General features: G+C 59.4%; 1 protein-coding gene across 1 annotated transcript in view; it reads right to left on the reverse strand.

Annotated features, from left to right (window-relative positions):
* Window positions 1–23,447, reverse strand: part of LOC116438775 (cleavage and polyadenylation specificity factor subunit 1-like) — a gene marked incomplete at its 3' end in the record, with an annotated part of 62,997 nt that overhangs the window by 37,500 nt on the left and 2,050 nt on the right. Inside the window, exons 2-11 of the mRNA XM_032097777.1 lie at window positions 23,332–23,435; window positions 21,998–22,137; window positions 16,999–17,109; window positions 14,428–14,521; window positions 12,624–12,711; window positions 12,354–12,479; window positions 11,018–11,069; window positions 8,197–8,291; window positions 7,787–7,861; window positions 4,411–4,491 (exon numbers count right to left, since the gene is read on the reverse strand). Of these exons, the coding sequence (XP_031953668.1) occupies window positions 4,411–4,491; window positions 7,787–7,861; window positions 8,197–8,291; window positions 11,018–11,069; window positions 12,354–12,479; window positions 12,624–12,711; window positions 14,428–14,521; window positions 16,999–17,109; window positions 21,998–22,137; window positions 23,332–23,435 (966 nt within the window). The remainder of the gene's footprint in view (window positions 1–4,410; window positions 4,492–7,786; window positions 7,862–8,196; window positions 8,292–11,017; window positions 11,070–12,353; window positions 12,480–12,623; window positions 12,712–14,427; window positions 14,522–16,998; window positions 17,110–21,997; window positions 22,138–23,331; window positions 23,436–23,447) is intronic.

The following is a 23,447-nucleotide window of genomic DNA, read 5'->3' on the forward strand; positions in this document are numbered from 1 at the left end:
CCCTGGGGGGTACAGGCGGGTCTGTGGGGTGCTGCCCCATAGATTTGGGGTGCTGCCCCATAGATTTTGGGTGCCCCATAGATTTTGGGGTGTCCCTGGGGGGTACAGGCGGGTCTGTGGGGTGCTGCCCCATAGATTTGGGGTGCTGCCCCATAGATTTTGGGGTGCCCCATAGATTTTGGGGTGTCCCTGGGGGGTACAGGCGGGTCTGTGGGGTGCTGCCCCATAGATTTGGGGTGCTGCCCCATAGATTTGGGGTGCTGCCCCATAGATTTTGGGGTGTCCCTGGGGGGTACAGGCGGGTCTGTGGGGTGCTGCCCCATAGATTTGGGGTGCTGCCCCATAGATTTGGGGTGTCCCTGGGGGGTACAGGTGGGTCTGTGGGGTGCTGCCCCATAGATTTTGGGGTGCCCCATAGATTTTGGGGTGTCCCTGGGGGGTACAGGCGGGGCCCAGCCTTTGGGGCCGCCCTGGTTCGTTCCCAGCCCTGCTCTGGCACCGGGATCGACCCCCCGGGAAGCTCCCGCGGGGGGTTTGGGGCGGTGCGGGGCCTTTGGGGCATTTTAGGGTTTTTGGGGTACGGGGGGAGGGGTTTGGGGGGTTTTGGGGTTCAGGGGGGCGGGGTTTGGGGTTCAGGGGGTTTGGGGTTAAGGGGGATTTGGGGTTTGGGGAGGTTTGGGGTTCAGGGGAATTTGGGGTTTGGGAGAATTTGGGTTCAGAGGGGTTTGGGGTTCAGGGGAGTTTTGGGGTTCAGGGGGGTTTTGGGGTTCAGGGGGTTTGGGGTTCAGGGGGATTTGGGGTTTGGGGAGTTTTGGGGTTCAGGGGAGTTTTGGGGTTCAGGGGGTTTGGGGTTCAGGGGAGTTTTGGGGTTCAGGGGGTTTGGGGTTTGGGAGAATTTGGGTATTTGGGGTGTTTGAGGTTCAGGGGGTTTGGGGCTTGGGGGAATTTGGGGTTCAGGGGAATTTTGGGGTTCAGGGGAATTTGGGGTTCAGGGGGTTTGGGGTTAAGGGGGATTTGGGGTTTGGGGAGTTTTGGGGTTCAGGGGATTTGGGTTTCGGGGGAATTTGGGGTTTGGGGAGTTTTGGGGTTCAGGGGGTTTGGGGTTTGGGAGAATTTGGGTATTTGGGGTGTTTGAGGTTCAGGGGGTTTGGGGCTTGGGGGAATTTGGGGTTCAGGGGAATTTTGGGGTTCAGGGGAATTTGGGGTTCAGGGGGTTTGGGGAGTTTGGGTTCGGGGATTTTGGGGTTCAGAGAATTTGGGGTTTGGGAGAATTCGGGTTCAGAGGGTTTTGGGGTTCAGGGGAGTTTGGGATGAGGAGGTTTTTGGGGTGGTTTTGGGATGTTCGGGGGGTTTAGGGTGTTTTGGCGGTGATTTGGGGGCGTTTTGGGGTATTTTAGGGTGTTTTTGGGGTGTTTGAGGTATTTTGGTGTATTTTGGGGGATTTTTGTGGTATTTAGGGTGGTTTTGGGGTGCTTGAGGTGTTTGGGGTGGTTTTTGTGTGTTTGGGGTGTTTGGGGTGATTTTGGGGTGGTTTTTGGGGTGGTTTTGGGTATTTTGGGGTATTTGGGGTGTTTTTGGGGTACCTGCAGCACGGTGAGCACCCCGTTCTTGCCGTACCCCGAGCACAGGGAGGGTTTGGGGTGGTTTGGGTTATTTTAGGGTATTTTGGGGTGGTTTTGGGGTGGTTTTGGGGTGATTTTGGGGTGGTTTTGGGGTATTTTGGGGTGGTTTTGGGGTGGTTTTGGGGTACCTGCAGCACGGTGAGCGCCCCGTTCTTGCCGTACCCCGAGCACAGGGAGGGTTTGGGGTGGTTTGGGTTATTTTAGGGTATTTTGGGGTGTTTGGGGTGTTTTTGGGGTATTTGGGGTGGTTTTAGGGTACCTGCAGCACGGTGAGCGCCCCGTTCTTGCCGTACCCCGAGCACAGGGAGGGTTTGGGGTGTTTTGGGTTATTTTAGGGTATTTTGGGGTGTTTGGGGTGTTTTTGGGGTATTTGGGGTGTTTTTGGGGTACCTGCAGCACGGTGAGTGCCCCGTTCTTGCCGTACCCTGAGCACAGGGAGGGTTTGGGGTGTTTGGGGTGGTTTTGGGGTGATTTTGGGGTGGTTTTGGGGTATTTTGGGGTGGTTTTGGGGTGGTTTTGGGGTACCTGCAGCACGGTGAGCGCCCCGTTCTTGCCGTACCCCGAGCACAGGGAGGGTTTGGGGTGTTTGGGGTGGTTTTGGGGTGGTTTTGGGGTGATTTTGGGGTACCTGCAGCACGGTGAGCGCCCCGTTCTTGCCGTACCCCGAGCACAGGGAGGGTTTGGGGTGGTTTGGGTTATTTTAGGGTATTTTGGGGTGGTTTTGGGGTGATTTTGGGGTGGTTTTGGGGTATTTTGGGGTGGTTTTGAGGTGGTTTTGGGGTACCTGCAGCACGGTGAGCGCCCCGTTCTTGCCGTACCCCGAGCACAGGGAGGGTTTGGGGTGGTTTGGGTTATTTTAGGGTACTTTGGGGTGGTTTTGGGGTGGTTTTGGGGTGATTTTGGGGTGGTTTTGGGGTATTTTGAGGTGGTTTTGGGGTGGTTTTGGGGTACCTGCAGCACGGTGAGCGCCCCGTTCTTGCCGTACCCTGAGCACAGGGAGGGTTTGGGGTGGTTTGGGTTATTTTAGGGTATTTTGGGGTGTTTGGGGTGTTTTTGGGGTATTTGGGGTGTTTTTGGGGTACCTGCAGCACGGTGAGCGCCCCGTTCTTGCCGTACCCCGAGCACAGGGAGGGTTTGGGGTGTTTGGGGTGGTTTTGGGGTGATTTTGGGGTGGTTTTGGGGTATTTTGGGGTGGTTTTGGGGTGGTTTTGGGGTACCTGCAGCACGGTGAGCGCCCCGTTCTTGCCGTACCCTGAGCACAGGGAGGGTTTGGGGTGGTTTGGGTTATTTTAGGGTATTTTGGGGTGGTTTTGGGGTATTTTGGGGTGTTTTTGGGGTATTTGGGGTGTTTTTGGGGTACCTGCACCACGGTGAGCGCCCCGTTCTTGCCGTACCCCGAGCACAGGGAGGGTTTGGGGTGGTTTGGGTTATTTTAGGGTATTTTGGGGTGTTTGGGGTGTTTTTGGGGTATTTGGGGTGGTTTTAGGGTACCTGCAGCACGGTGAGCGCCCCGTTCTTGCCGTACCCCGAGCACAGGGAGGGTTTGGGGTGTTTTGGGTTATTTTAGGGTATTTTGGGGTGTTTGGGGTGTTTTTGGGGTATTTGGGGTGTTTTTGGGTACCTGCAGCACGGTGAGTGCCCCGTTCTTGCCGTACCCTGAGCACAGGGAGGGTTTGGGGTGTTTGGGGTGGTTTTGGGGTGATTTTGGGGTGGTTTTGGGGGATTTTGGGGTGGTTTTGGGGTGGTTTTGGGGTACCTGCAGCACGGTGAGCGCCCCGTTCTTGCCGTACCCTGAGCACAGGGAGGGTTTGGGGTGGTTTGGGTTATTTTAGGGTACTTTGGGGTGGTTTGGGGTGATTTTGGGGTGGTTTTGGGGTATTTTGGGGTGGTTTTGGGGTGGTTTTGGGGTACCTGCAGCACGGTGAGCGCCCCGTTCTTGCCGTACCCTGAGCACAGGGAGGGTTTGGGGTGTTTGGGGTGGTTTTGGGGTGATTTTGGGGTGATTTTGGGGTATTTTGGGGTGTTTTTGGGGTGGTTTTGGGGTACCTGCAGCACGGTGAGCGCCCCGTTCTTGCCGTACCCCGAGCACAGGGAGGGTTTGGGGTGGTTTGGGTTATTTTAGGGTATTTTGGGGTGGTTTTGGGGTGGTTTTGGGGTGGTTTTGGGGTATTTTGGGGTGGTTTTGGGGTGGTTTTGGGGTACCTGCAGCACGGTGAGCGCCCCGTTCTTGCCGTACCCTGAGCACAGGGAGGGTTTGGGGTGGTTTGGGTTATTTTAGGGTATTTTGGGGTGTTTGGGGTGTTTTTGGGGTATTTGGGGTGGTTTTGGGGTACCTGCAGCACGGTGAGTGCCCCGTTCTTGCCGTACCCCGAGCACAGGGAGGGTTTGGGGTGTTTGGGGTGGTTTTGGGGTGATTTTGGGGTGGTTTTGGGGTATTTTGGGGTGTTTTTGGGGTGGTTTTGGGGTACCTGCAGCACGGTGAGCGCCCCGTTCTTGCCGTACCCTGAGCACAGGGAGGGTTTGGGGTGGTTTGGGTTATTTTAGGGTATTTTGGGGTGGTTTTGGGGTGATTTTGGGGTGGTTTTGGGGTATTTTGGGGTGTTTTTGGGGTGTTTTTGGGGTATTTGGGGTGTTTTTGGGGTACCTGCACCACGGTGAGCGCCCCGTTCTTGCCGTACCCCGAGCACAGGGAGGGTTTGGGGTGGTTTGGGTTATTTTAGGGTATTTTGGGGTGGTTTTGGGGTGATTTTGGGGTGTTTTTGGGGTGTTTGGGGTGTTTTTGGGGTACCTGCAGCACGGTGAGCGCCCCGTTCTTGCCGTACCCCGAGCACAGGACGATCTCCAGGTCGGGCTCGGGGCTGTTCTGGAACTGTGGGAGACACCGGGGTCAGGTTTGGGGTCGGGTTTGGGGTCGGGGTTTGGGGTCGGGTTTGGGGTCAGGGTTTGGGGTCAGGGTTTGGGGTTTAGAGTCGGGGTTTGGGGTCAGGGTTTGGGGTCGGGGTTTGGGGTCGGGTTTGGGGTCAGGGTTTGGGGTCAGGGTTTGGGGTCAGGGTTTGGGGTTTGGGGTCAGGGTTTGGGGTCAGGGTTTGGGGTCAGGGTTTGGGGTTTGGGGTCAGGGTTTGGGGTCAGGGTTTGGGGTCAGGGTTTGGGGTCAGGGTTTGGGGTCAGGGTTTGGGGTTTGGGGTCAGGGTTTGGGGTCGGGGTTTGGGGTCGGGTTTGGGGTCGGGGTTTGGGGTCGGGTTTGGGGTCAGGGTTTGGGGTTTGGGGTCAGGGTTTGGGGTTTGGGGTCAGGGTTTGGGGTCAGGGTTTGGGGTTTGGGGTCGGGGTTTGGGGTCAGGGTTTGGGGTTTGGGATCAGGGTTTGGGGTCAGGGTTTGGGGTCAGGGTTTGGGGTTTGGGGTCAGGGTTTGGGGTCGGGGTTTGGGGTCGGGGTTTGGGGTTTGGGGTCAGGGTTTGGGGTCGGGGTTTGGGGTCGGGGTTTGGGGTCGGGGTTTGGGGTCGGGTTTGGGGTTGGAGTCGCGGTTTGGGGTCGGGATCAGGGTTTGGGGTCGGGTTTGGGTTTGGGGTCAGGTTTGGGGTCAGGTTTGGGGTCAGGTTTGGGTTTGGGGTTGGGTTTGGGGTTGGGGTCGGGTTTGGGGTCGGGGTTTGGGGTCAGGGTTTGGGGTTTGGGGTCAGGTTTGGGGTCGGGGTCGGGTTTGGGGTTGGGTTTGGGGTCAGGGTCAAGGTTTGGGGTTGGGGCGGGGTTTGGGGTCAGGGTTTGGGGTCAGGGTTTGGGGTTTGGGGTCAGGGTTTGGGGTTGGGTTTGGGGTCGGGATCAGGGTTTGGGGTCGGGGTTTGGGGTCGGGTTTGGGGTTGGAGTCGCGGTTTGGGGTCGGGATCAGGGTTTGGGGTCAGGTTTGGGGTCGGGTTTGGGGTCGGGTTTGGGTTTGGGGTCAGGTTTGGGGTCGGGATCAGGGTTTGGGTTTGGGGTCAGGTTTGGGGTCGGGATCAGGGTTTGGGGTTGGGTTTGGGTTCGGGTTTGGGGTCAGGGTTTGGGGTCAGGTTTGGGGTCAGGGTTTGGGGTCGGGTTTGGGGTTGGGGTCGGGTTTGGGGTCGGGGTTTGGGGTCGGGTTTTGGGGTTGGAGTCGTGGTTTGGGGTTGGGTTTGGGGTCGGGTTTGGGGTCGGGTTTGGGGTCGGGTTTGGGGTTGGAGTTGCGGTTTGGGGTCGGGATCGGGGTCGGGTTTGGGTTTGGGGTCAGGTTTGGGGTCGGGATCAGGGTTTGGGGTCGGGTTTGGGGTCAGGGTTTGGGGTTTGGGGTCAGGTTTGGGGTCGGGTTTGGGTTTGGGGTCAGGTTTGGGGTCGGGATCAGGGTTTGGGGTCGGGGTCGGGTTTGGGGTCAGGTTTGGGGTCGGGTTTGGGGTCAGGGTTTGGGGTCGGGTTTGGGGTCGGGGTTTGGGGTCGGGTTTGGGGTCGGGTTTGGGGTTGGGGTCGGGTTTGGGGTCAGGTTTGGGGTCGGGGTCGGGTTTGGGGTCAGGTTTGGGGTCGGGGTTTGGGGTCAGGTTTGGGGTTGGGGTCGGGTTTGGGGTCAGGTTTGGGGTCGGGTTTGGGGTTGGGGTCGGGTTTGGGGTCAGGTTTGGGGTCGGGGTTTGGGGTCAGGTTTGGGGTCGGGGTCGGGTTTGGGGTCGGGGTTTGGGGTTTGGGGTCGGGGTCGGGTTTGGGGTCAGGTTTGGGGTCGGGTTTGGGTTTGGGGTCAGGTTTGGGGTCGGGTTTGGGTTTGGGGTCGAGTTTGGGGTCGGGTTTGGGGTCGGGATCAGGGTTTGGGGTCGGGTTTGGGGTCAGGGTCGGGGTTTGGGGTTGGGGCGGGGTTTGGGGTCGGGGTTTGGGGTCAGGGTTTGGGGTTGGGGTCAGGGTTTGGGGTCGGGGTTTGGGGTCGGGTTTTGGGGTTGGAGTCGCGGTTTGGGGTCGGGATCAGGGTTTGGGGTCAGGTTTGGGGTTGGGTTTGGGGTCGGGTTTGGGTTTGGGGTCAGGTTTGGGGTCGGGATCAGGGTTTGGGGTCGGGGTTTGGGGTCAGGTTTGGGATCGGGTTTGGGTTTGGGGTCGAGTTTGGGGTCGGGTTTGGGGTTGGGGCGGGGTTTGGGGTCGGGGTTTGGGGTCAGGGTTTGGGGTCGGGATCAGGGTTTGGGGTCGGGTTTGGGGTCAGGGTCGGGGTTTGGGGTTGGGGCGGGGTTTGGGGTCGGGTTTGGGTTTGGGGTCACGTTTGGGGTCGGGATCAGGGTTTGGGGTCGGGGTCGGGTTTGGGGTCAGGTTTGGGGTCGGGTTTGGGATCAGGTTTGGGGTCGGGTTTGGGGTCGGGTTTGGGGTTGGGGTCGGGTTTGGGGTCGGGATCAGGGTTTGGGGTCGGGTTTGGGGTCGGGGTTTGGGGTCAGGTTTGGGGTCGGGGTTTGGGGTCAGGTTTGGGGTCGGGATCAGGGTTTGGGGTCGGGTTTGGGGTCGGGGTTTGGGGTCAGGTTTGGGGTCGGGGTCGGGTTTGGGGTCGGGGTTTGGGGTTTGGGGTCGGGGTCGGCTTTGGGGTCAGGTTTGGGGTCGGGTTTGGGGTTGGGGTGCAGGTTTAGGGTGAAGCAGTTTTCGGGTTCTGAGGGAGGTTTTAGGGTCCATTTTGGGGTCTATTTTTGGGGTGGATTTGGGGTTTTTGGGGTGGATTTGGGCGTTTTTGGGGTGGATTTGGGCGTTTTTAGGGTGGATTTGGGGGTTTTTGGGTCCCTCACCTCCTCAGACAGGAAGGCCGTGTTTGGGGTGGATTTTGGGGTGGATTTGGGGGTTTTTGGGTCCCTCAACTCCTCACACAGGAAGGCCGTGTTTGGGGTGGATTTGGGGGTTTTTGGGGTGGATTTGAGGGTTTTTGGGCCCCTCACCTCCTCAGACAGGAAGGCCGTGTTTGGGGTGGATTTTGGGGTGGGTTTGGGTGGATTTTGGGGTGGATTTGGGGGTTTTTGGGCCCCTCACCTCCTCACACAGGAAGGCCGTGTTTGGGGTGGATTTTGGGGTGGGTTTGGGTGGATTTTGGGGTGGATTTGGGGGTTTTTGGGCCCCTCACCTCCTCAGACAGGAAGGCCGTGTTTGGGGTGGATTTTGGGGTGGGTTTGGGTGGATTTTGGGGTGGATTTGGGGGTTTTTGGGCCCCTCACCTCCTCAGACAGGAAGGCCGGCTCCCCCATGGCGGCGTTGGCGCAGGGCCCGATGTTGAGGATGCTGTCGCACACCTGGGGACAGGGAGAGGGACCCAGAGGTGACACCCAGGGACACCCAGGGGACACCCAGGGACACCCAGGGGACACCCCAGGGGACACCCCAGGGACACCCCAGGGACACCCCAGGGACACCCAGGGACACCCAGGGGACACCCCAGGGACACCCAGGGGACACCCAGGGACACCCCAGGGACACCCAGGGACACCCAGGGACACCCCAGGGACACCCAGGGGACACCCAGGGACACCCAGGGACACCCCAGGGACACCCAGGGGACACCCCGGGGACACCCCGGGGACACCCCGGGGACACCCAGGGACACCCAGGGACACCCAGGGGACCGTACCTCGAAGGAGTAGGTGGCCAGCTGGGTGCCCGAGGCCGCCTCGCTCCCGTACACCTCGATCTCGTCCACCTCGTCCTGAGCCTGCGGCTTCCCCCCTGCGGGACAGGGGCGCTCCTGTCAGCCAGGGACACCCAGGGACACCCAGGGACATCCAGGGACACCCAGGGACACCCAGGGACACCCCAGGGACACCCAGGGACATCCAGGGACATCCAGGGACACCCAGGGACACCCAGGGGACACCCAGGGGACACCCAGGGACATCCAGGGACATCCAGGGACACCCAGGGGACACCCAGGGGACACCCAGGGACATCCAGGGACATCCAGTGACACCCCAGGGACACCCAGGGACACCCACTGACACCCACTGACACCCACTGACACCCACTGACACCCACTGACACTGACACTGACACCCACTGACACTGACACTGACACCCACTGACACCCACTGACAGTGACACCCACTGACACTGACACCCACTGACACCCACTGACACTGACACTGACACTGACACTGACACCCACTGACACCCACTGACACCCACTGACACTGACACTGACACCCACTGACACCCACTGACACTGACACCCACTGACACTGACACTGACACTGACACCCACTGACACTGACACCCACTGACACTGACACCCACTGACACCCACTGACACCCACTGACACTGACACCCACTGACACCCACTGACACCCACTGACACCCACTGACACTGACACCCACTGACACTGACACCCACTGACACCCACTGACACCCACTGACACTGACACCCACTGACACTGACACCCACTGACACTGTCACTGTCACCCGCTGACACCCGCTGTCACCCACTGACACCCACTGACACTGACACCCACTGACACTGACACTGACACCCACTGACACCCACTGACACTGACACCCACTGACACTGACACCCACTGTCACCCACTGACACTGACACCCACTGACACTGACACCCACTGACACTGACACCCACTGACACCCACTGACACCCACTGACACTGTCACCCACTGACACTGACACCCACTGACACTGACACCCACTGACACCCACTGACACCCACTGACACTGACACCCACTGACACTGACACCCACTGACACTGACACCCACTGTCACCCACTGACACCCACTGACACTGACACCCACTGACACTGACACCCACTGACACCCACTGACACCCACTGACACTGTCATTGTCACCCGCTGACACCCGCTGTCACCCGCTGTCACCCACTGTCACCCACTGACACCCACTGACACTGACACCCACTGACACCCACTGACACCCACTGACACTGACACCCACTGACACCCACTGACACCCACTGACACCCACTGTCACCCACTGACACCCACTGACACTGACACCCACTGACACTGACACCCACTGACACCCGCTGTCACCCACTGACACTGACACCCACTGACACTGACACCCACTGACACCCACTGACACTGACACCCACTGACACTGACACCCACTGACACCCACTGACACCCACTGACACTGACACCCACTGACACTGACACCCACTGACACCCACTGACACCCACTGACACTGACACCCACTGACACCCACTGACACCCACTGACACTGACACCCACTGACACCCACTGACACTGTCACCCACTGACACTGACACCCACTGTCACCCACTGACACCCACTGACACCCACTGACACTGACACCCACTGACACTGACACCCACTGACACTGACACCCACTGTCACTGTCACCCACTGACACCCACTGACACTGACACTGACACCCACTGACACCCACTGACACTGACACTGACACCCACTGACACCCACTGTCACCCACTGACACCCACTGACACCCACTGACACCCACTGTCACTGACACCCACTGACACCCACTGACACCCACTGTCACCCACTGACACCCACTGACACTGACACTGACACCCACTGACACTGACACCCGCTGACACCCACTGACACTGACACCCGCTGTCACCCACTGACACCCACTGACACTGACACCCACTGACACTGACACCCACTGACACTGACACCCACTGACACCCACTGACACCCACTGACACCCACTGACACTGACACCCACTGACACTGACACCCACTGACACCCACTGACACCCACTGACACTGACACCCACTGACACTGACACCCACTGACACTGACACCCACTGACACCCACTGACACCCACTGACACCCACTGACACTGACACCCACTGACACCCACTGACACCCACTGACACTGACACCCACTGACACCCACTGACACCCACTGACACCCACTGACACTGACACCCACTGACACTGACACCCACTGACACCCACTGACACTGACACCCACTGACACTGACACCCACTGACACCCACTGACACCCACTGACACCCACTGACACCCACTGTCACCCACTGACACCCACTGACACCCACTGACACTGACACCCACTGACACCCACTGACACCCACTGACACTGACACCCACTGACACCCACTGACACTGACACCCACTGACACCCACTGACACCCACTGACACCCACTGACACTGACACCCACTGACACCCACTGGCACTGACACCCACTGACACCCACTGACACCCACTGACACTGACACCCACTGACACTGACACCCACTGACACTGACACCCACTGACACCCACTGACACCCACTGACACCCACTGGCACTGACACCCACTGACACCCACTGACACCCACTGGCACTGACACCCACTGACACCCACTGACACTGTCACCCGCTGACACCCGCTGTCACCCATTGTCACCCACTGTCACTCACCTGCCCACGGCCCCGAGGGCTCCGAGCGCTTCTTCTTCACCGGGGGCTCCTCCTGGGGGGCACAGGGAGGGTTTGGGGTCCCCAGAAAGGTTTGGGGTCCTCAGGAGGGGATTTTGGGGTCCCCAGGAGGGGATCTGGGGTCCCCAGGAGGGTTTGGGCGGCTCGGGAGGGGATTTGGGGTCCCTGGAAGGGGATTTGGGGTCCCCAGGGTGGGATTTTGGGCTTCTTGGGAGGGTTTGGGCTCCCCAGGAGAGGTTTTGGGGTCCCTGGGAGGGTTTGGGGTGCCCAGGAGAGGTTCTGGGGTCTCTGGGAGGGTTTGGGCTCCCCAGGAGAGGTTTTGGGGTCCCTGGGAGGGTTTGGGGTCTTTGGGAAGGGATTTTGGGGTCCCCCCAGGAGGATTTGAGGTCCTGGGGAGGGGATTTTGGGATCCCCTCAAGGGTTTGGGGTCCCTGGGAGGGGATTTGGGCTCCCCCAGGTGGATTTTGGGCTCCCCAGGTTCATTTCGGGGCCCCCCAGGTGAATTTTGGGTCCCCCAGGTGAATTTTGGGCTCCCCAGGTTCATTTCGGGGTCCCCCAGGTGAATTTTGGGCCTCCCAGGTTCGTTTCGGGGCCCCCCAGGTGGATTTTGGGCTCCCCAGGTTCATTTCGGGCTCCCCCAGGTGGATTTTGGGCTCCCCCAGGTTCATTTCAGGGTCCCCCAGGTGAATTTTGGGCTCCCCCAGGTTCATTTCGGGGCCCCCCAGGTGAATTTTGGGTCCCCCAGGTGAATTTTGGGCTCCCCAGGTTCATTTCGGGCTCCCCCAGGTGAATTTTGAGCCTCCCAGGTTCGTTTCGGGGCCCCCCAGGTGGATTTTGGGTCCCCCAGGTGGATTTTGGGCTCCCCAGGTTCATTTCGGGGCCCCCCAGGTGGATTTTGGGCTCCCCAGGTTCGTTTCAGGGCTCCCCAGGTTCATTTTGGGCTCCCCAGGTTCATTTTGGGCTCCCCAGGTTCATTTCGGGGCTCCCCAGGTTCATTTCGGGGCTCCCCAGGTGGATTTTGGGCTCCCCCAGGTGAATTTTGGGCTCCCCAGGTTCATTTCGGGCTCCCCCAGGTGAATTTTGAGCCTCCCAGGTTCATTTCGGGGCCCCCCAGGTGAATTTTGGGTCCCCCAGGTGAATTTTGAGCCTCCCAGGTTCATTTCGGGCTCCCCCAGGTGGATTTTGGGCTCCCCACGTCCATTTTGGGCTCCCCCAGGTGAATTTTGGGTCCCCCAGGTTCATTTCGGGCTCCCCCAGGTGGATTTTGGGCTCCCCCAGGTGGATTTCGGGCTCCCCCGGGACGATTTTGGGGGCTTACCTGCCTGTCAGGCCCCTCCTTGGCCCCCCCGGCCGGGGGCTCCTGCAGCTTCTCCGTGTACCTGAGCAGCAGCGAGTTACCCAGGCGGGACCCCAGGAAGAGATAGCCCGGCTCCAGGGGCACCATCTGGGGACAGGGGGAGCACAGGTGTCCCCAAGGTGCCCCAAGGTGCCCCAGGGTGTCCCCAAGGTGCCCCAGGGTGTCCCCAGGGTGTCCTCAGGGTGCCCCAGGGTGTCCCCAGGGTGTCCCCAGGGTGCCCTGGATCCTTACGCAGGTGGTGAGCACGGAGGCGGCCGCTTTGTCGAAGTGGAAGGAGCGCACGGAGCGCATCCCATCCGTGATCAGCGTCAGCACGTAGCTGGGACACAAAGGGGACACGGGACCCTCAGGACACCCCAAAATCCATGGTAAACCCCCCAAAAATCCATGGAGACCCCCCAAAATCCATGGAGTCCCCCCAAAATCCATGGAGACCCCCCCTTGTCCCAGTGGAAGGAGGGGACAGAGCTCATCCCGTCCCTGATCAGCGTCAGCACGTAGCTGGGACACAAAGGGGACACGGGACCCTCAGGACACCCCAAAATCCATGGGAACCCCCCCCAAAATCCCTGGGAACCCCCAAAAAAATCCTTGGGGACACCCCAAAATCCATGGAGACCCCCCCTTGTCCCAGTGGAAGGAGGGGACAGAGCTCATCCCGTCCGCGATCGGCACCAGGACACGGCTGGGGCACAAAGGGGGCAAGGGACCCTCAGGACACCCGAAAATCCCTGGGAACCACCCCAAAAATCCTTGGGAACCGCCCCAAATCCATGGGAAAACCCCCAAAATCCATGGGAACCACCCCAAAATCCATGGGAACCTCCCAAAATCCATGGAGACCCCCCTTGTCCCAGTGGAAGGAGGGGACAGAGCTCATCCCGTCCCTGATCAGCACCAGGACACGGCTGGGGCACAAAGGGGGCAAGGGACCCTCAGGACACCCGAAAATCCCTGGGAACCACCCCAAAAATCCTTGGGAACCGCCCCAAATCCATGGGAAAACCCCCAAAATCCATGGGAACCACCCCAAAATCCATGGGAACCTCCCAAAATCCATGGAGACCCCCCTTGTCCCAGTGGAAGGAGCGCACGGAGCGCATCCCGTCCGTGATCAGCGTCAGCACGTAGCTGGGACACAAAGGGGACACGGGACCCTCAGGACACCCCAAAATCCATGGGAAACTCCCCAAAAATCCATGGGAACCCCAAAAAATCCTTGGAGTCCCCCCAAAATCCATGGGAACCCCCCAAAATCCATGGAGACCCCCCCTTGTCCCAGTGCAAGGAGCGCACGGAGCGCATCCCGTCCGTGATCAGCGTCAGCACGTAGCTGGGACACAAAGGGGACACGGGACCCTCAGGACACCCCAAAATCCTTGGGAAACTCCCCAAAAATCCATGGGAACCCCAAAAAATCCTTGGAGTCCCCCCAAAAATCCATGGGAACCCCCCAAAATCCATGGAGACCCCCCCTTGTCCCAGTGCAAGGAGCGCACGGAGCGCATCCCGTCCGTGATCAGCGTCAGCACGTAGCTGGGACACAAAGGGGACACGGGACCCTCAGGACACCCCAAAATCCTTGAGAAACTCCCCAAAAATCCATGGGAACCCCAAAAAATCCTTGGAGTCCCCCCAAAATCCATGGGAACCCCCCAAAATCCATGGAGACCCCCCCTTGTCCCAGTGCAAGGAGCGCACGGAGCGCATCCCGTCCGTGATCAGCGTCAGCACGTAGCTGGGACACAAAGGGGACACGGGACCTTCAGGACACCCCAAAATCCCTGGGAACCGCCCCAAAATCCTTGGGGACACCCCAAAATCCATGGAGACCCCCCCAAGAATCGCGGGACCCCCAGAGATCCCCCCTTGTCCCAGTGGAAGGAGGGGACAGAGCTCATCCCATCCCCGATCAGCGCCAGGACACGGCTGGGACAGGGGGGTGGCACCTCGGGGGGGGTGACAGGACACCCCAAAATCCTTGGGGAACCCCCCCAAAATCCCTGGAGACCCCCCCAGCCCCCCCCGGACTCACATCTCACCCCCCTTGAGCGAGATGACCATCTTGTCGTAGGAGATGAAGGTGGCCTGGGCACAGTCCAAGGTCATCCTCACGCCCTCCTGGATCCCTGGCGGACAGGGACGGGGACGGTCAGAGATGGGGACGGGGACGGGGACGGGGACAGGGGACGGTCAGAGATGGGGATGGGGATGGGGACAGGGACGGGGACGGTCAGAGATGGGGACGGGGACAGGGATGGGGACAGGGGACGGTCAGAGATGGGGACGGGGACGGGGATGGGGACGGGGACGGTCAGAGATGGGGACGGGGACGGGGACGGGGATGGGGACAGGGGACAGTCAGAGATGGGGACGGGGACAGGGATGGGGACAGGGGACAGTCAGAGATGGGGACGGGGACGGGGACAGGGATGGGGACGGGGACGGTCAGAGATGGGGACGGGGACAGGGATGGGGACAGGGGACGGTCAGAGATGGGGACGGGGACGGGGATGGGGACGGGGACGGTCAGAGATGGGGACGGGGACGGGGACGGGGATGGGGACAGGGGACAGTCAGAGATGGGGACGGGGACAGGGATGGGGACAGGGGACAGTCAGAGATGGGGACGGGGACAGGGATGGGGACAGGGGACGGTCAGAGATGGGGACGGGGATGGGGACAGGGACGGGGACGGGGACAGGGACGGGGACAGGGGACGGTCAGAGATGGGGACGGGGACGGGGACAGGGATGGGGACAGGGGACAGTCAGAGATGGGGACGGGGACGGGGACAGGGATGGGGACGGGACAGTCAGAGATGGGGACGGGGACAGGGACGGGGATGGGGACGGGGACGGTCAGAGATGGGGATGGGGATGGGGACAGGGATGGGGACAGGGGACAGTCAGAGATGGGGACGGGGACAGGGACAGGGATGGGGACAGGGGACAGTCAGAGATGGGGACGGGGACGGGGACGGGGATGGGGACAGGGGACAGTCAGAGATGGGGACGGGGACAGGGACGGTCAGAGATGGGGATGGGGATGGTCAGAGATGGGGATGGGGACAGGGACGGGGACAGGGACGGGGACGGTCAGAGATGGGGATGGGGACAGGGACGGGGATGGGGACAGGGACGGGGACGGGGATAGGCGACAGGGCGGGGACAGGGATGGTCAGAGATGGGGATGGGGATGGTCAGAGATGGGGATGGGGACAGGGACGGGGACAGGGACGGGGACGGTCAGAGATGGGGATGGGGACAGGGACGGGGACAGGGACGGTCAGAGATGGGGATGGGGACAGGGACGGGGATGGGGACAGGGACGGGGACGGGGACAGGGGACAGGGCGGGGACAGGGATGGGGACAGGGGACAGGGGACAGGTGACAGAGATGGGGATGGGGACGGGGATGGGGACAGTCACAGCCAAGGACGGGGACAGGGGACAGGGACAGGGGACAGAGATGGGGACAGGGACAGGGGACAGGTGACAGAGATAGGGACGGTCACAGCTGGGCACAGGGGCAGGGACGGGGACAGGGATGGAGACAGGGGGACGGGGACAGGGACGGGGACAGAGGACAGGGACGGGGACAGAGATGGGGACAGGACAGGGAACAGGGCAGGAACGGGGACAGGGACGGGGACAGAGGACAGGGACAGTGGCGGAGATGGGGACGGGGATGGGGACATGGCAGGGATGGGGACAGGGATGGGGACAGGGGGCAAGGCAGGGACAGGACAGGGGAAAGGGATGGGGACAAGGATGGGGACACGGCAGGGACGGGGACATGGCAGGGATGGGGGCAGGGACAGGGCAGGGATGAGACAGGGACAGGATTGGGGACAGGGCAGAGATGAGGACAGGGCAGGGAGAGAGACAGGGACAGGACAGGATAACAAAGGACAAGGAAAGCAAAAGAGGAGGAGGAAGATGAAGATGAGAAAGAGGAGGAGGAAGAGGAGGAGAACGAAGAGAAGGAAAAAGAGAGAGGAAAGGAGGAGGAGGAGGAAGAAGAGAAGGAGAAGGAGGAAGAGAAAAGAAAAACAAAAACCAGGAAGAGAAGGAAAATGAGAATGAGGAAGAGGAGGAAGAAGAGAAGGAGCAAGAGAAAGAGGAGGAGGAGGAGGGCACAGAGAGAGATGAGGAAGATGAGAGCAAAGAGGATGGAGGAGGGGAAAGAGAAGGAGGAAGAGGAGGATGAAGAGGAGGAAGAGGATGAGGAAGAGCAGGAGGAGGGCACGGAGATGAGAGCGACAGAGGACGGAGAAAGAAAAAGAAGATGAGGAAGACGATGAGAAAGAGAACGAGGAGGAGGAAGACGAGGATGAGAACGAGGAGGAGGAAGACGAGGATGAGAACGAGGAGGAGGAAGACGAGGATGAGAATGAGGAGGAGGAAGACGAGGATGACGAAGGTGAAGACGAGGGCGATGATGGGGGACGCAGACGGGGATGGTGAGGAAGACGACGACGAGGACGACGAGGGTGAGGCCGAAGACGTGGCTGACAAGGACAGGAGGATGAAGTGGGACGAAGAGGAGGAAGATGAAGACCAGAACGAGGAGGAGGAGGGGGAGGAAGGCCGCGGTCCCTCACGCAGCGGGAAGACGGTGGTGCCGCAGGTGAGGCTGTTGAGGGCCACCCCGTACGGGGGCACGCTCTGGTTCAGGTACAGCAGCGAGTTCACCGCGAAGATCACCACGCCACCTGTGGACAGGGGACAGTGTCACCGTCACCATCACAGTGTCACTGTCACCATCACAGTGTCACCATCACCATCACACCGTCATCAACACACCATCACCACGCCGCCTGCGGACAGGGGACACTGTCACTGTCACCATCACAGTGTCACTGTCACCATCACACTGTCATCAACACACCATCACCATCACCACGCCGCCTGCGGACAGGGGACACTGTCACCGTCACCATCAGTGTCACCATCACCATCACAGCGTCACCATCACCATCACACTGTCACCATCACACCGTCACCATCACACTGTCACCATCAAACTGTCACCATCACACTGTCACCATCACCATCACACTGTCATCAACACACCATCACCACGTCGCCTGCGGACAGGGGACACTGTCACCGTCACCATCAGTGTCACCGTCACCATCACAGTGTCACCGTCACCATCACAGTGTTATCAACACGCCATCACCATCACACTGTCACCATCACAGCGTCACCATCACCATTACACTGTCATCAACACACCATCACCATCACCACACCGCCTGCGGACAGGGGACAGTGTCACTGTCACCATCAGTGTCACCATTACACTGTCATCAACACACCATCACCATCACCACACCGCCTGCGGACAGGGGACAGTGTCACTGTCACCATCAGTGTCACCGTCACCATCACACTGTCACCATCACCATCACACCGTCATCAACGCACCAGCACCATCACACTGTCACCATCACCACGCCGCCTGCGGACAGGGGACACTGCCACCGTCACCATCAGTGTCACCGTCACCATCACAGTGTCACTGTCACCATCACACCGTCACCATCACACTGTCACCATCAAACTGTCACCATCACCATCACACTGTCACCATCACACTGTCACCATCATCATCATACTGTCACCATCACCACGCCGCCTGCAGACAGAGGACACTGTCACCGTCACCATCAGTGTCACCGTCACCATCACACGGTCACCATCACCATCACAGTGTCACCATCACACCATTACACCATCACCATCACACCATCACCATCACACTGTCACCATCACCAACACACTGTCACCATCACAGTGTCACCGTCACCATCACACTGTCACCATCACACTGTTACAGTCACCATCACAGTGTCACCATTACACCATCACCATTACACTGTCACCATCACACTGTTACAGTCACCATCACAGTGTCACCATTACACCATCACCATTACACTGTCACCATCACACCGTCACCATCACCAACACACTGTCACCATCGCACCATCACACCGTCACCATCACACTGTCACCATCACCACGCCGCCTGCGGACAGAGGACACTGTCACTGTCACCATCACAGTGTCACCATCACATCACACTGTCACCATCACCATCACACTGTCACCATCACCACACCGCCTGCGGACAGGGGACAGTGTCACCATCACACTGTCATCATCATCATCACACCGTCACCATCACACTGTCACCATCATCATCACAGTGTCACCGTCACCATCACACTGTCACCATCACACCGTCACCATCACCATCACACTGTCACCATCACCATCACACTGTCACCATCACCACGCCGCCTGCGGACAGGGGACACTGTCACCATCACCAACACGCTATCACCATCACACCATCACACTGTCACCATCACACCATCACACTGTCACACTGTCACCATCACACCGTCACCATCACCATCACACTGTCACCATCACCATCACACTGTCACCATCACCACACCGCCTGTGGACAGGGGACAGTGTCACCATCACCAACACACTATCACCATCACACCATCACACTGTCACCATCACCACACCGCCTGTGGACAGGGGGACACTGTCACCATCACCCTGTCACCATCACCCTGTCACCATCACACCGTCACCATCACCCTCACACTGTCACCATCACACCATCACCATCACACCGTCACCATCACCCTCACACTGTCACCATCACACCATCACCATCACACCATCACCATCAAACTGTCACCTTCACCATCACTGTTACTATCACGCTGTCACCATCACACCGTCACCATCACACCGTCACCATCACCACGCCTCCTGGGGACAGGGGGACACTGGGGACAGTGTCACTGCCACGGTCAGCGTCACCACCACCACACCACCCCCACACCATCACCACACCTCCTGGGGACACTGGGGCCATGGGGACATTGTCATTGTCACCGTACTGCCACCACCCTCCAGGATAAGAACAGCGTCATTGTCACAACCACCACACCCTCAGCACAAAGAAAATGTCACTGTCATTGTCACCATCACCACCACCACCACCATCATCACCTCACTGTCACCACCACTGTCCCCACCCTGGCCCTGTCCCTGTCAGTGTCACTATGTCCCCGTCCCTGTGTCCCTGTCCCCGTCAGCGTCACTGTGCCATTATCCCTGTCAGTGTGTCCCTGTCCCTGTGTCCCTGTCAGTGTCACTGTGTCACTGTCACTGTGCCATTGTCATTGTGTCCCTGTCAGTGCCACTGTGCCATTGTCACTGTCACTGTGTCACTGTCCCTGTGTCCCTGTCCCTGTGTCACTGTCACTGTCACTGTGTCCTGTCAGCGTCACTGTGTCACTGTGCCATTGTCATTGTGTCCCTGTCAGTGTCACTGTGCCATTGTCCCTGTGTCCCTGTCCCTGTGTCCCTGTCAGTGCCACTGTGTCACTGTCACTGTGCCATTGTCATTGTGTCCCTGTCAGTGCCACTGTGCCATTGTCACTGTCACTGTGTCACTGTCCCTGTGTCCCTGTCCCTGTGTCACTGTCACTGTCACTGTGTCCTGTCAGCGTCACTGTGTCACTGTCACTGTGCCATTGTCATTGTGTCCCTGTCAGTGCCACTGTGCCATTGTCCCTGTGTCCCTGTCCCTGTGTCCCTGTCAGTGCCACTGTGTCACTGTCACTGTGCCATTGTCATTGTGTCCCTGTCAGTGTCACTGTGCCATTGTCATTGTGTCCCTGTCAGTGCCACTGTGCCATTGTCACTGTCACTGTGTCACTGTCCCTGTGTCCCTGTCCCTGTGTCACTGTCACTGTCACTGTGTCCTGTCAGCGTCACTGTGTCACTGTCACTGTGCCATTGTCATTGTGTCCCTGTCAGTGCCACTGTGCCATTGTCACTGTCACTGTGTCACTGTCCCTGTGTCCCTGTCCCTGTGTCACTGTCACTGTCACTGTGTCCTGTCAGCGTCACTGTGTCACTGTCACTGTGCCATTGTCATTGTGTCCCTGTCAGTGCCACTGTGCCATTGTCCCTGTGTCCCTGTCCCTGTGTCCCTGTCAGTGCCACTGTGTCACTGTTACTGTGCCATTGTCATTGTGTCCCTGTCAGTGTCACTGTGCCATTGTCATTGTGTCCCTGTCAGTGCCACTGTGCCATTGTCCCTGTGTCACTGTCCCTGTGTCCCTGTCCCTGTGTCACTGTCACTGTCACTGTGTCCTGTCAGCGTCACTGTGTCACTGTCACTGTGCCATTGTCATTGTGTCCCTGTCAGTGCCACTGTGCCATTGTCCCTGTGTCCCTGTCCCTGTGTCCCTGTCAGTGCCACTGTGTCACTGTTACTGTGCCATTGTCATTGTGTCCCTGTCAGTGCCACTGTGCCATTGTCACTGTCACTGTGTCACTGTCCCTGTGTCCCTGTCCCTGTGTCACTGTCACTGTCACTGTGTCCTGTCAGCGTCACTGTGTCACTGTCACTGTGCCATTGTCATTGTGTCCCTGTCAGTGCCACTGTGCCATTGTCCCTGTGTCCCTGTCCCTGTGTCCCTGTCAGTGCCACTGTGTCACTGTCACTGTGCCATTGTCATTGTGTCCCTGTCAGTGCCACTGTGCCATTGTCACTGTCACTGTGTCACTGTCCCTGTGTCCCTGTCCCTGTGTCACTGTCACTGTCACTGTGTCCTGTCAGCGTCACTGTGTCACTGTCACTGTGCCATTGTCATTGTGTCCCTGTCAGTGCCACTGTGCCATTGTCACTGTCACTGTGTCACTGTCCCTGTGTCCCTGTCCCTGTGTCACTGTCACTGTGTCCTGTCAGCGTCACTGTGTCACTGTCACTGTGCCATTGTCATTGTGTCCCTGTCAGTGCCACTGTGCCATTGTCCCTGTGTCCCTGTCCCTGTGTCCCTGTCAGTGCCACTGTGTCACTGTTACTGTGCCATTGTCATTGTGTCCCTGTCAGTGTCACTGTGCCATTGTCATTGTGTCCCTGTCAGTGCCACTGTGCCATTGTCACTGTCACTGCCCCTGTGCCATTGTCCCCGCCCCTGTGTCCCTGTCCCTGTCAGTGTCCCTGTGCCATTGTCACTGTCCCTGTGTCCCTGTCCCCGTCAGTGTCACTGTGCCATTGTCACTGTTGCTGTGTCCCTGTCCCCATCAGTGTCCCTGTGCCATTGTCCCCGCCCCTGTGTCCCTGTCCCTGTCAGTGCCACTGTGCCATTGTCACTGTCTCTGTGTCCCTGTCCCTGTCAGTGTCCCTGTGCCATTGTCACTGTCCCTGTGTCCCTGTCCCCATCAGTGTCCCTGTGCCATTGTCACTGTCCCTGTGTCCCTGTCCCTGTGCCATTGTCACTGTCCCTGTGTCCCTGTCCCTGTCAGTGTCCCTATGCCATTGTCACTGTCCCTGTGTCCCTGTCCCTGTCAGTGTCCCTGCCCCTGTGTCCCTGTTCCCATCAGTGTCACTGTCCCCATCAGTGTCACTGCATCCCCACCCCCGTGTCCCCCCTGTCCCCGTCACTGACCGATGGGTTTGGGGACGGCCAGAGACCCCGTCACTGTGTCCCTGTCGCTGTGTCCCCATCCCTGTCCCTGTGTCCCCGTGTCCCCCCTGTCCCCGTCACTGACCGATGGGTTTGGGGACGGGCAGGGCCTGGGTGCAGTCGAAGGGCAGCGAGCTCAGTGACCAGATGACTGGGTGGACGCGCTGCAGGATGTTCAGCGAGATGGCCACGATGCTGCACGTGTCCTGTCGCACCGCCACCCGCCTGTGGGGACACCCCAGTGACACCCCAGTGTCACCCCAGTGTCACCTGGGGGGCACAGAGTGACCCTGACCCCCACACGTGTCCTGTGGCACCGCCACCCGCCTGTGGGGACACCCCAGTGTCACTCCAGTGTCACCTGGGGGGCACAGAGTGACCCTGACCCCCCAGCCCTGTCACCCCTTTGGGGACACCCCAATGTCCCCCGGGGTGACCGACTGACCCTGACCCCCCCGGGGCTCATCTCTCGGCGTTGGGGGTCTCCAAGGCGAGGTGTCCCCAGTGCCACCCCCTGCCCAGGCAGTGCCACCCCCAAATCCAGCAGTGACCCCCCGGCCTGTCCCTTGTGTCCCCCCCAAGCTCACTGACACCCCCAAACTGGGCAGTGACCCCCCCTGGACTGGGAGCCTCCAGTCCCTGCTGGGACCCCCCAAAACGGACCCGGGCCAGGTCTGGTTGGGCTCGAAGAGGATGAGCAGGGTGGGCTCGTAGTAGCCGTGCAGGAACTGCAGGGGCTGGGAGCCCCAAAACCCCCAAAAACTCCCTAAAACTCCCTGAAACTCCCCTAAAATGCCCCTAAAACTCCCCAAAAACTCCTCAAAACCCCTAAAAAACCCCAAAATGGACCCGGGCCACGTCTGGTTGGGCTCGAAGTGGATGAGCAGCGTGGGCTCGTAGTAGCCGTGCAGGAACTGCAGGGCTGGGACCCCCAAAACCCCCAAAAACTCCCAAAAACTCCCCTAAAACTCCCCTAAAACTCCCCAAAAACTCCCCTAAAACTCCCCAAAAACCCCTAAAAACCCCAAAACGGACCCGGGCCAGGTCTGGTTGGGCTCGAAGAGGATGAGCAGGGTGGGCTCGTAGTAGCCATGCAGGAACTGCAGGGGCTGGGACCCCCAAAACCCCCCAAAAACTCCCTAAAACTCCCCTAAAACTCCCTGAAACTCCCCTAAAACTCCCTAAAACTCCCCAAAAACTCCTCAAAACCCCTAAAAAACCCCAAAACGGACCCGGGCCAGGTCTGGTTGGGCTCGAAGAGGATGAGCAGCGTGGGCTCGTAGTAGCCGTGCAGGAACTGCAGGGGCTGGGAGCCCCAAAAAACTCCCTAAAACACCCCAAAAACTCCCTGAAACCCCCCTAAAATGCCCCTAAAACTCCCAAAAACTCCTCAAAACCCTAAAAAACCCCAAAACGGACCCGGGCCAGGTCTGGTTGGGCTCGAAGAGGATGAGCAGCGTGGGCTCGTAGTAGCCGTGCAGGAACTGCAGGGGCTGGGACCCCCAAAACCCCCCAAAAACTCCCTAAAACCCCTA

This window comes from Corvus moneduloides, unplaced genomic scaffold (assembly GCF_009650955.1).
Source record: "Corvus moneduloides isolate bCorMon1 unplaced genomic scaffold, bCorMon1.pri scaffold_111_arrow_ctg1, whole genome shotgun sequence".
Classification (NCBI taxonomy): domain Eukaryota; kingdom Metazoa; phylum Chordata; class Aves; order Passeriformes; family Corvidae; genus Corvus; species Corvus moneduloides.